The sequence below is a fragment of the Furipterus horrens genome, unplaced genomic scaffold (assembly GCF_987537825.1).
Source record: "Furipterus horrens unplaced genomic scaffold, mFurHor1.1.pri manual_scaffold_10, whole genome shotgun sequence".
NCBI lineage: Eukaryota > Metazoa > Chordata > Mammalia > Chiroptera > Furipteridae > Furipterus > Furipterus horrens.
In genome coordinates, this window is record NW_028327180.1 from 73,365,697 (window position 1) to 73,378,822 (window position 13,126).

Consider the following 13,126-nt stretch of genomic DNA (forward strand, 5'->3'; position numbering starts at 1 on the left):
GAAAGTTCATTTACTAACTGATATTAACCTCTAAAAGAAAAGATTCCTTTGTTTGCAGGAAGATTAATCCTTGAAAAAAGATATATTTGACCTGCAATCTTATTATTGTAGGTTTTCTAGAGTAGTTAAGGTGTTTCCTAAGTTTTGCCATAAGTGAAGCATCTTTTCAAATTTCAACTTTCTAATTAGTATATTAAACTTAAATATCAAATCTATTATTCCATTGCAGTCCTCAGCAATTCTCAGAAAGTTTATAATATAGTCCAATTAAGTGGATAGTTATAATAATTCTGTTTAGTTGCTTTAATAGAAAAATATACAATTTTACTGAAATCCTTTATGTAAAATAAATTAACATGGAAAAGGAAAATGTTGGTCCTCTCATGAGAAAAAGTTTATATATTTGTTCATTTATTTACAAAAAAATTCATTCTAGTCAAGGGATAAGATTATGTAGAGAAACGCTTTAGTCAATCTATGAACAGCTTCTTCTCCCACCAAAGAAAGATTTCAGTTGTAACATAAATCAAAGAATTTCTATTTTAACACTAAATTAACTTCATTTCTTAAAATATGACCATTGCTAACCACAAGTTTACACAGTGGTGAGAACTCACTTCTCAATTTCTAGGATTCCCCCAAAGTAGTAAGGTCATAAAATATTTTAATACTGTGATACAGTGTATTTATAAAATTAAATATATGTGAGAATGCAAGAAATAGGCAGCAATAAAAATGGGAATTGACATTTTTATCATATGAACTGTGAAATATTAACTACCTGCTAAACCACATTGTTTTTTCAACAAGTATAAAAAACAGTTCTCTGTAATTGAGATGGAGAGCACATTTGCCTATGGTAGATTCAAATGTATAGCTTTGTTATACTCAATTATATTGGTAAAAAACCAACTCAAGAGGGAAGTTGGTATCATGGCACACTTATTTGACCTAAAAACAGAAAAGCAACCATAAGTACCAAAATTTTCTAATTCAAAAATGTTAGGGTTTAAGATTTTCCAAACTATGAGATTTCATGACTTCTCACCAATATTGTAATTTCTAAATTGGAAAAATGCAAGTTAAACAAAAACTAATCATTGTTTCACTAAATGCTGATGCTAAGGGAAAATTTTATGATATATCTACAGAACAGGACTCCATAGGCCTGTGAAAAAACATCCCCTTGAGTAATATGTCTTGGTCAAGATACACTGATTGAAGAAAACAGAAGGAAAAGCAGTATGAATATTATAGATTAAAATAGGAGAGAACAGTTTATTTATATATAAAGAAACTATCTCCAGAGAAATAACCAAAATATGGCACTGTTTGAAATTTTCAAGGTGTATTAAGTGGCTTGTTATTGGGAGTAGAAGGGAAACATTTTAAACAATGTAAATGTATTTCCTATTAAAAATGAATAAAATGAAACAATTGAAGCTAAAAAATGTTAAACTATAAATTCATCATGAGTATGCAAGACTGTTTAGACAAACCTGAAAAGAATCATTCACTGCACAAATATTACCAATAAAAAAAATTAAATTTGTGTAACAAAAATGCTGAAATAATTAATATTCAACAGAGAACAAAAGACAAACTGATTTAACGATGTAAAAGCATTTTGATGTACCATAATATGGGGCTTTGAGAATAAATAAAACTCCAAATATATGTCTTACAAATATCTTCTTACATTTCCTAAGACTGAAAGTTAAAATGTTTATTAAAATTTAATTTTTGAAACACTTCCTATCATAAAAAAACGAATCAATTAACTACAAACTTAAAAACTTAATAAAAAGGGGGAATGTCACAAATAAACTCTATAGTGCAAAGAATTATCTCCAAAAAACCAAAGTTAATTTTAAGCTTAAGGATAATTTTAAGTAAATGAGTTAGTACCAACAGAAAATTTACATTTAAAAAAATAGTAAATATAAAACCATTATTTAAAAGAAAAAATATAGAGGAAAATATTAAAGACTTATGACGAAAAATTGCAATGAATAAAATACTTGAGACTCACGTTGTTTGCAGAGCTGGGACCCTGAGGTAGGCTGGGACTGAAAGCCATGAGGTCTGTCTTGGGAGGCCCCTCCCCAGAGCACACCCTTTGCCGCCCCTGCTGCGAGTAGGACCAGCTCCCAACCGCGCTGGCGCACACCAGCGTGGGCTTCCCCGGCCCGCACGCGCCGTCGGTGGGTGGTGCCGAGCACCGCAGCGCCGTGTACAGCAGAAGCGTGAGCACCAACAGGCTGGACACCGCACAGATGGCGATGATTAGGTACACGTTCACATCCACCAGCGCCTTCTCTGCGCTCACAGTGCCGGAAGACGCTCGAGAGGCTTTGGGCGCCTGGCCGCCCTCCACCAGCGACAACAGCACAGTAGCTGTAGTCACAAGTGCCGGCTCGCCGTGGTCCTTCACTAGCACCAGCAGGCGCTGGCCTGGCTCGTCCGCCTCGTCCAGGGCGCGCGTCGTGCTGATCTCGCCCGTGTACAGCCCCACGCGGAATGGGCCGCGAGCACCACCCTCCACTGACTGCAGCTCGTAAGACAGCCACGCGTTGTAGCCAGAATCCGCGTCCACCGCGCGCACCTTCCCTACCACGTGGCCCGCGCCCGCCGACCGAGACACCAGCTGGCTCACAGTGCCGACCCCGGTGTCTGGCCTTGGCGACAGCAGGGAGGGCGCATTGTCATTCTCATCCAGCACGAACACCTGCAGCGTCACGTTGCTGCCCAGAGGCGGCACTCCCGCGTCATGCGCGCTCACCTGGAACTGCAGCAGCTCCAGCTCCTCGTGGTCCAGGGGCTGCAATGCGTACACCTTGCCGCTCTCCATGTGCACAGACACGTAGCTCGACAGCGCACGCTCGCCCACCCGCCGCTCCACCAGCGAGTAGGACACCAGCGCGTTCTCCTGTGCGTCCAAGTCCCGCGCGGACACTGTGAAGATGTGGAAGCCTGGCGGGTTGTTCTCCTTGACGAACACCGTGTACTCGGGCTGCGCGAATGCCGGCGCGTTGTCGTTCACGTCGGCCACCTCCACGGACACGCTGGCTGTGGCCGACAATGAAGGCGAACCCCCGTCCCGCGCGGTCACTACTACGGCATACTCCGACATGCTCTCGCGGTCCAGGGCTCTGTCCAGTACCAGTGAATAGTAATTCTTGAAAGTGGACACCAGCTTGAAAGGAACGTGTGGAGACAGGGTGCATGTCACCTTTCCGTTTGCACCAGAGTCGCGGTCGGACAAACTAATCAGGGCGATGACAGTGCCTAGTGAAGCATCCTCTTGGACAGGCAGAGAGAGGGAGGTTATCACTATTTCTGGGGAATTATCATTCTCATCCAGTAGTTTAACTATTACTTTGCAGTGTCCAGTTAATGGGAATGAACTTTTATCCACAGCATCAATATTAATTTCATATAAATTGCAGTCTTCATAATCCAGGTCTCCCTTAACTGTTATTTCCCCACTATTAGAATTGATTATAAATTTAGATTTTACATTGTCCAGAACAAGATTACTAAAGAGGTAGACTATTTCCTTATTAATACCCTCATCTGCATCTGTGGCGTTCAGTTTAATAACTAACGTTCCATTAGGTGCATTTTCCACTAACCTAACGTTATAAATTGATTTATCAAATACCGGGGCATTATCATTTGCATCCAATACATTGATCAATAACTGAACACTACCTGTTAATTCAGGTTTTCCTCCATCAACTGCAAACAATAATAAACGATGTTCTTGGGTTTCTTCTCTATCTACTGGCTTCTTCAATACTAGCTCTAAAATGTTTGTTTCTTCTTCATTTGTTTTCACATCCAAATGAAAATATTCATTAGAATTTAACTTGTACCTCAGTTCTGCGTTTGCTCCGATATCCATATCAGATGCGCCCTCTAGCGGAAACCGAGAATCCGCTAGTCTTGATTCTAAAATAAATAATCTTTGTTCTTGTCGGAAGAACCTTGGCGGGTTGTCATTAATGTCCTTCACCTCCACCTCCACGTGGAAAACCTGCAGTGGCCTCTCCACGATCACCTCTAGGTGGATGCTGCACTCCACGCTCCTCCCGCACAGCTCCTCGCGGTCGATTCGAGAATTCACAAACAAAATGCCATTCTGCAGATTTACCTCCAGAAGGTCCCTGTGGCCTTTGGATGCCACTCGGAACAGGCGAGGCACCAGCTCCGCCAGCTCCAGCCCCAGGTCCTGCGCGATGCGGCCCACGAAGGTGCCGTGTTTGACCTCCTCGGGGACGGTGTAGTGGACCTGGCCGCTCCCAGTCTCCCAGGCCGCGAGGAGCAGAAGTGAGAGCAGCAGACGCCGAGATTCCTGGCATCTCTCCCAGGAAAACTCCATCTCAAGCCTGCAGTGCTTGTTCTCATTAAGGGATCTTATTTCAAAATCAAGATATCTTCTAACCATTTAGCACAATGTCGCTGCATCCTCCGTTTTTCAGCATCTGGATAATGGATACAGCTTCTTTACTATAAGAGGGGATTTTTTTTTTTTCCCTTCCTTTCTCCATTAGGTCATTTTATGGTACAGAGCGACATCATGTGGCTCCAAACTGTAAGTAATTGATTCTGGAAATTCATACCCTATGCTGCTAAATCTTATTTATTCTTTCAGGCATCTTGCATACTTTAATACCATTGGAGAATGGAATCACATTTTGTAATTCTGCTTGAGTGTAAATCTTAGTTTCACCACAGGGGCAGCTTTTAAGTGGAAATCCTTTTTTCCCATAGGTGTTAAGCATTTACAGAGACCCAACTATAGTTACATACACTTCGTAAACATACAATTGTAAAGTAATGGTTAGGAGAACTCATGGGTTTCTGAGAATGCAGGTAGGTTGTTATTAACGATGATACTCTTCATCTTTGGATTTCATATTCCAGATGTTGACATCTTCAGAGAACCAATCTATAAGGAACCTCTTGTACCAAGAATAAGCCATTGAAAGGGAATTTTGAAATTGTTCAAAGAAGGAAGAAAAGACGAACATTTAATTGACAGTCTTCCTTAAATCATCTAAGGGCTGAAGGTGCAAGGAATATTTAACAAATAAGTAGGGTGTTATGGCATATAATTTGTTCGAAAAAATATTCTAAAGAATATTATTCACTGAAATCCATTCACTTCCCATGATTAAGACTGGTATTCTCATTTGTCTTGTGGTTTACAAATATTTGCCCATTCTCCAGTGTCTAACATGCCTAACCTTCTGTTTTCTCCTATATTGCTCATATATTTTAGTCAAAGTGGTCACTTTACTGCTTCCAACAAAATTTTTCACTAAACAAATGTAACTCATTTTGTCCCTTGCCTATATAATATTTATCATTTCCAAACACTTAGCAAAGCAATTTCCCACATTTTATAATCATTTAAAACCTCCTTGACTAATGAAGACTTTTATGATTAAACAGATTGGGCAGGCATCTTTAATTTCTTGTATATACTATTGCACCCAGATTGGATCACTGGCCATTTATGATATTAACTTCTTTTTTGTGGATATTGTGGTATGTGTGTCTAATTATCTTTTTTGAAATATAAACTTTTCAAAAGAAGTGTTTTGTCTTAATAGTCTAAAAGCTCAGAATACTTAAGTAGTATTTGCTGAATATGTACCTCATAGAATGATTTTGTTCTTTTCGATTAACTGATATCGTCGGCTGCCGTCCGTCTCGAGAGACGATGGTGTAGCTTCTTAAGAGTCTATCTGCACCGCCGAGAATGGCTGTGCAGTCCAACTCGGGAGTGACACGGTATCTGTCTCCTCCCGTGTTGAATCGACATCTTGCGATGACGCTGGAGTGTCCTCTCCAGTGAAGCTGAAGCTACAGGGCCTGGGCAGGGTGATATGGAGGGTCTGCTGTTGCCCATGCAGCAGACCCCCCCTCTCTTCGCAGCTGAAGGGTCCAAGGGAAAGACGGAGTCAATACAGCTTGGCTTCAGGTGTGCCGCAGGAGTTGCCAGTGTTGACTACAACGTCAAACCGCCTTAGGGACTCCGGCTCCAGATTTTCTGTCGGGGTTTACTCCCTTAGCCTTTCCCCTGAAGAGGTATGCCGCAAGGCAGCGGAGGTTTTTTGGAGTCAGAGTTTTCCTTCTCTGATGTGCCCTGAGTTAACTGATAACTGATAAGATACATTAAATTAAGGTGGTCACAGATCTAGTCAGGAAAATATGATGCATCAGCAGCCTCTATAATTTTGCAAAGATATAAAAATATTATCCTTAGCTATTGCCCTAATTTATATATGAATATCCATATTGAAAACCTGGAATTTAGCTTAGTTTTCATTCCAGTCCTTGGTAATCATGATCTTTGAGACATCTGAGCTTTAACAGACAATGAATAAGCCCCAATTAATACAGCACAATATAATTTCCTGATATAAAGAAACTTCATATGGAAGGACATTTGGTAGCAATTTTTAGACTTTTTTTTTGCCTCTTATGTTCATAACCTCTTTCCTCCATGGTTGTCTAGGAGAAAAAAATATCAGTATAATGAAAATGACTTTAGTCTCCCATTATATGAAGAGCTACACTCACAATTTTTTTCTGAATTAAAAAATAAATCAGAGTTTCACTGTTTGAGGACCCAAACTGCAGCTTTGTACAAAGTGATCACAGATGTCAAACACAATGGAAGAAAGTGAAAAGGACTCCCTGTCCATTTATTTTGCAAAATAATTAAATACATATATAAGAATGCAACAGAATAGAAAGGATATTTATTGGGAAACTATTCAGTATTCACCTGGTATAGCAGCAATATATCTCTAAGGAGAAAGGCTCAAAAGTCTTTAAAATGTCTTATTAACTGGGAACTTCTTAGTCAATAATTTGAAGAGGAGGGCTGCATTTGAAGACTGAAGTACCATATCCTGGAGACAAGAACATTGCATGACTCTATTATTTATAAAAGGATAAAAATGAGGCCTAATAAAATAGTGAACTGAGGTTGGAAAAGCTGTGGCTAATACTGGATAGACAGAGTGTAGGAAAGGATAGTGCCAGAAAAATGAAATGAAAAGGAGAAAGGGAAGAATTATCTCACTGTTTTATGTTAGCCTTCCCCACAATGTCATTGAGTGTTAACCAGGTTTCAGCAAGGAAGCTTAAACAGGGAAGTAGAAAGTTATAGTATATAACTTGTGTGGAAGGCATTTTATTTAATTGTATACACTGGAACCCATTCACCTTCCATGAACAAGGTTGGTTTTCTCATTTTTTCTCTTATGGTTTAGAAATACTAGATGGTTCCTCAGTCTCTAATATGCCCAAGCTTTGGTTTCCAGTGGCAAGGAAACTTGAATGGAAGCCCAACTATTTGCTAGGGAAAATGACCAAATAACAAATAAGGAAATGACTGAAAAATAATCTCACTTCAATTTTATTGAATTTGGAGCAAGTCACTTGGAGCTTTAAACTTCCTACATGAGACACATTAATAGCCAGGTTGGTATTTGGAGGAAGACCACCATATGACATTGTCTTATTGAACTTTTTGGATATAAGCATCCTTAACACCATATGTAAAAGATGTTAGTGATTAATAAGTTTCCTAGTAGAATAGTTTTTAAATTATACATAAGTATTACTTTTAACAAATTGATCAATAGAAATCATAATTCTTAACAAGGTCAATAATACTCTTTCTAAAAAGAGTATTTTATATATGATGATATAAAGCAAGTGTTACAATTTTACGTTCTATTGATGTTAATGCTCACTATTAAAAGTAGTGAGAAAATGAAGATGAACAAAGATACAATTCTAAGAGCAATAAAATTATTCTATTTATTTTTTTACCCAGTTGGGAAACCAGCAACAATACATATATTGCCAAATGTGAGCACAGTGCTGAAATAAATCATGTTCAAGCAGAGAGGGAGAACTTAGGCTCCAGAGAAATGAATAAGGGAGCAACAGAAGCTCCATAACAGATAACAGGTTTAATACATTAATATTGAACCTGAAGATATGAGCATAATAAAAGGGAGTGGAAGCATGTAGGGTTGCTTCATAAAATGGGCCAGTGACATTTGGACTAAAATGTAGTAGGAACTCCAAACGAAAATGACAAAAGCTACTAAAGCATTGTGCAGGGATTAGTATACCACATTTGGAGTCAAATATTCTAAACAATGCAAATAATGCAGGAAAATATATTTAAATCCTACCTAGACCTTTAGTGATAAAAATAATCTTACTATTGCACCTACTAACAAAATAACACACACTGCAAATATGGTTCTCAGTACTTTTTGCTGATTCGGTTCAAAAACGTTAGATACAAGATTTTCAAATATTTCAACCACAAAACCAGGACTTGGAAAACTCTAATCACCAAAAACATGGAGTATTTAACTGTAACATGTTTCCAAAGTAGTAGAAACATTGAGGGGTAAACGATAAAGACATTACTGAAAGGATTTTAAAAACTACTCACTTTGGCAGAAACATCAGCATCCACATCCAGTTGCTCTTCTCTATCCCTGCTAAATGGACCAGCTGGAAGGCTAGGACTAAAAGCCATGAGGTCGGTTTTTGTCGGGTCCTCGCCAGAGCACACCCTCTGCCGCCTCTGCTGTGCGTAGGACCAGCTCCCAACCGCGCTGGAGCACACCAGCATCGACTTCCCCGGCCCGCACGCTCCGTCGGTGGGTGGTGCCGAGCACCGCAGCGCCGTGTACAGCAGAAGCGTGAGCACCAACAGGCTGGACACCGCACAGATGGCGATGATTAGGTACACGTTCACATCCACCAGCGCCTTCTCTGCGCTCACAGTGCCGGAAGACGCTCGAGAGGCTTTGGGCGCCTGGCCGCCCTCCACCAGCGACAACAGCACAGTAGCTGTAGTCACAAGTGCCGGCTCGCCGTGGTCCTTCACTAGCACCAGCAGGCGCTGGCGTGGCTCGTCCGCCTCGTCCAGGGCGCGCGTCGTGCTGATCTCGCCCGTGTACAGCCCCACGCGGAATGGGCCGCGAGCACCACCCTCCACTGACTGCAGCTCGTAAGACAGCCACGCGTTGTAGCCAGAATCCGCGTCCACCGCGCGCACCTTCCCTACCACGTGGCCCGCGCCCGCCGAGCGAGACACCAGCTGGCTCACAGTGCCGAGCCTTCCGCCAGGCCCAGGCACCAGCATGGCGGGTGCATTGTCGTTTTCATCCAGCACGAACATCTGAAGGGTCACGTTGCTATCCAGAGGCGGCACGCCCGAGTCGCGCGCGCTCACCTGGAACTGCAGCAGCTCCAGCTCCTCGTGGTCCAGAGGCTGCAGTGCGTACACCTTGCCGCTCTCCGCGTGCACAGACACGTAGCTCGACAGCGCACGCTCACCCACCCGCCGCTCCACCAGCGAGTAGGACACCAGCGCGTTCTCCTGTGCGTCCAAGTCCCGCGCGGACACTGTAAAGATGTGGCAGCCCGGAGGGTTGTTCTCTTTGACGAACACCGTGTACTCGGGCTGCGCAAACGCTGGCGCGTTGTCGTTCACGTCAGCCACCTCCAGGGACACGCTGGCTGTGGCCGACAGCGAAGGCGAGCCCCCGTCCCGCGCGGTCACTACTACGACATACTCCGACACGCTCTCGCGGTCCAGGGCTCTGTCCAGCACCAGTGAATAGTAATTCTTGAAGGTAGACACCAGGTTGAAGGGAACGTGGGGTGACAGGGTGCAAGTCACCTGCCCATTGGGACCGGAATCTCGGTCAGACACGCTAATCAGGGCGATGATTGTGCCAAGTGGAGCATTTTCTAATACAGGTAAGGATAATGATTTGATAACCAACTCAGGTACATTATCATTGGTGTCTAAAATTTCCACTAGGACAGTGCAGTGATCTGCCATTGGGGGATTTCCTTTATCTGTCGCTTCTATCTGGATTTCATATGACTTAGTCTCCTCGAAATCTAAATTACCCTTTACACTGATGTATCCATTAACCGAGTCCAAGTGGAATTTCGACAGAATATCTTCCGAAGTGTCTGTACTGAAAGAATATACAATATCTTTATTTATTCCTTCATCCGAATCAGAGGCGTTAACAATCACTGCTAGGGTACCATTTGGTGCATTTTCAAATAATCTTACTTTGTAGACCGACTTCTCAAACTCCGGGGCGTTGTCGTTTACATCTAGAATGGTGATTGTCAATTGAGTAGTGCCAGTGAACTCAGGTTTCCCACCATCAACTGCCATTATTCGTAAGTTATGCTCAGGAGTGTCCTCTCGATTTAAATTTTTTTTCAGCACGAGTCCAAGGGATTTAATTTCCTCATCATTTCTTTTAACATCCAAGGTAAAATATTCATTGGAGTTAAGAACGTAGGTCAGCTGCGAATTCGCTCCTATATCTGCATCTGATGCGCCCTCTAGCGGAATCCGGGAACCAGGCGGCCTGGATTCGTAAATAAACAATTTTTTTACAGCCATTGGGAAAACAGGCGGGTTGTCATTAATGTCTTTCACTTCCACCTCCACGTGGAAAACTTGCATCGGTCTCTCCACGACCACCTCCAGGTGGATGCTGCACTCCACGCTCCTCCCGCACAGCTCCTCGCGGTCAATCCGAGAATTCACAAACAAAATGCCATTCTGCAGATTTACCTCCAGAAGGTCCCCATAGCCTTTGGACGCCACCCGGAACAGGCGCGGTACCAGCTCCGCCAACTCCAGCCCCAGGTCCTGCGCGAGGCGGCCCACGAAGGTGCCGTGATTGGCTTCCTCAGGGACCGAGTAGTGGACCTGGCAGCTCCCAGCCTCCCAGATTGCGAGGAGCAGAAGCGAAAGCAGTTGTCTCCGGGCTCCTAGACCTTCTCTCCAGGAAAACACCATTGCAACCTTCTTCCAAATATATGGTCTCTCTTGCATGGGTCCAAAATTAAAAAAATAATTTGAGATCTTTATTCTTCATTTCTTAAATAACCTTGCTGTGCCCGTATTTCAGAAATGGTGAGGAAAAGCGTCATCTGTGTACGTAACGCGCGCTGTGTATCTTTTGTGATGAAAGACCTTGTGGTGAACAGCGGCATCATGTGGCTATTAATGTGTATTGTAAGCATTAAATAAATGTGTATTTGTTTTCTTTTTCTTATACTTCGTTTGAACTCTCCCAAATTACTCTTTCCATTGTAATTTCTTTCAAGCTCTCCTCAAAGTCTTTATATTATATAAAAATATATCCTTACAACTTTTTACACTAATTCATTATTTTCAGTGCTGCCAGTCCATGACATAGTGTAAAATACAATAGTGATTACTGTTGTAACAGCAGTGGACATCTATTGGAAATAGTCCCCATTTGACAAGCACTGTTCTATTTGTTTTAATGGTGTTATCACATTAAATTTTCAAAACATTTCTCTGAGGTGTATATTAATATGTTTTACTTTTCACAAACAAGAAAGTGGAAGCATATATACAAGTTAAGCAACTTAAAATGCTATTAACTGGTGGTTTTGGGGTGGGATCTAAATCTTATAGAGGAGCCATAACTTTAAACATTTGGTCTCTAAGTCTGCATTTTAAGAAAAATCAGGCCTTCTATATTTGTGGCCATCAAAACATTGAGACATTGAAAATATGTGTGTATACATATCTATATATGATACATATATATTGACTTCTACATTATTTTAGCAATTGTTAATTCACCAAATATGTTCACTTTGTTTTTACATATTTGTAGAATGTCTGTAAGTCACTCTTGCATCTTTTATCCAAAGATTACATCCTTGTTAGCTGTCTTAATTGTTATTCACACAAGGATATAAAGATCCCAGAAGTCAGTCTTTTGCAGCACAGTTTTCTCATGAATTTTTTTTTCTGCATGACAACACTGTGATTTGGATATGTTACATTCACATTACACCAAGTAAGAGTATATTAGGTTTTAACATTTTCACATCATTCATATGTTTGAATTTACCTATATATCCTTAAATGTTCATAACATGAAATAATTGTGTATTTAATCATCTCCACTCTGGATACATTTCTGGATTCTAGTTTCTCAAAACATTCTTACTTGGAAGAATTGATGATTTAACCAATCAGTAAAAAGAGAACAGTAACTTTAGCACATGAGTCACTACTCAAAATAAGATAAGGCAATGAAATATCCTAAAGATCTCTAAAAATTCAGTGAGAGGCATAAGTTATCTGAGCATTTGGAAGTTGAGCAGAGAAAATCCATGGGAAAAGGTTGAATTTAGAGAGGCAAGAGAATGTCCAAATTTTTGCTTAGAGTCAGACCCTTTTTCTTTTCTAATTTTTCTTTTTAAAAAAGATTTTATTTATTTACTTTTTAGAGAGAAGGGAAGGCAGCAAGAAAGAGAGGAAGAGAAACAGCCATGTGTGAGAGATACATCAATTGGTTGCCTCTCACACACCCCCAACTGGGGACCCAGCCTGCAACCCAGGCATGTGCCCTGACTGGGAATTCAACAGGCAACCCTTCAGTTCAAAGATCAGTGTTCAGTCCACTGACCAGTCAGGTCAGTTAAATGAAATCAAACATGTGATTTAAGTATTAGGAGAAAAATATTCATATCAGTTTTTTCCTGTGTACTCATTGAATGCAAGTCAGGATTGCAACTTACTCATATCTTATCAATTATATTTAGAATAGAATAAATTATCAATTAATATTTTAATGAATAAATATTTTAAATTAATGTCTTAAAGTAATATAAGTTAACAGATAAGTTACATTAATAATATTTGTTAATATTAAATTTACTTAATTTCTAACTGAATCTATTGTACTAGTTCATGAAAAAGTAAACATTTAAGAATTATTTTGAAAAAACATGGATCTAGAAAATAATTATAGAGATCAATATGCTAGTTCTTTGATAAATCTTGAAAGGTAGGGAGTTTTAAAATGAGAAACAAACTCAAAATTTAAAAATATCATGAATTTCAGACTTCAGACCAAGATGCAGGCATAGGTAGACACACTTTGCCTTCTCACACAACCATAAGAAGGATCACAACTAACCACAAAACAAAAAACAAACAAGCAAAAAAAAAAACAAAAAAGAACAAGCAGAAATGCCAGGAAATTGACCT

General features: G+C 40.7%; 2 protein-coding genes across 2 annotated transcripts; both read right to left on the minus strand.

Moving 5' to 3' along the window:
• Nucleotides 1-1,990: 1,990 nt before the first annotated feature.
• On the minus strand, nucleotides 1,991-4,384 carry LOC150000661 (protocadherin alpha-5-like). Its single transcript, XM_090290247.1, has one exon. The coding sequence runs from the start codon at nucleotides 4,382-4,384 to the stop codon at nucleotides 1,991-1,993; it is 2,394 nt and encodes a 797-aa protein (XP_090146373.1).
• Nucleotides 4,385-8,482: 4,098 nt separating this feature from the next.
• LOC150000662 (protocadherin alpha-3-like) lies at nucleotides 8,483-10,888 on the minus strand. Its single transcript, XM_090290248.1, has one exon. The coding sequence runs from the start codon at nucleotides 10,886-10,888 to the stop codon at nucleotides 8,483-8,485; it is 2,406 nt and encodes an 801-aa protein (XP_090146374.1).
• Between the last annotated feature and the right edge of the window lie 2,238 nt (nucleotides 10,889-13,126).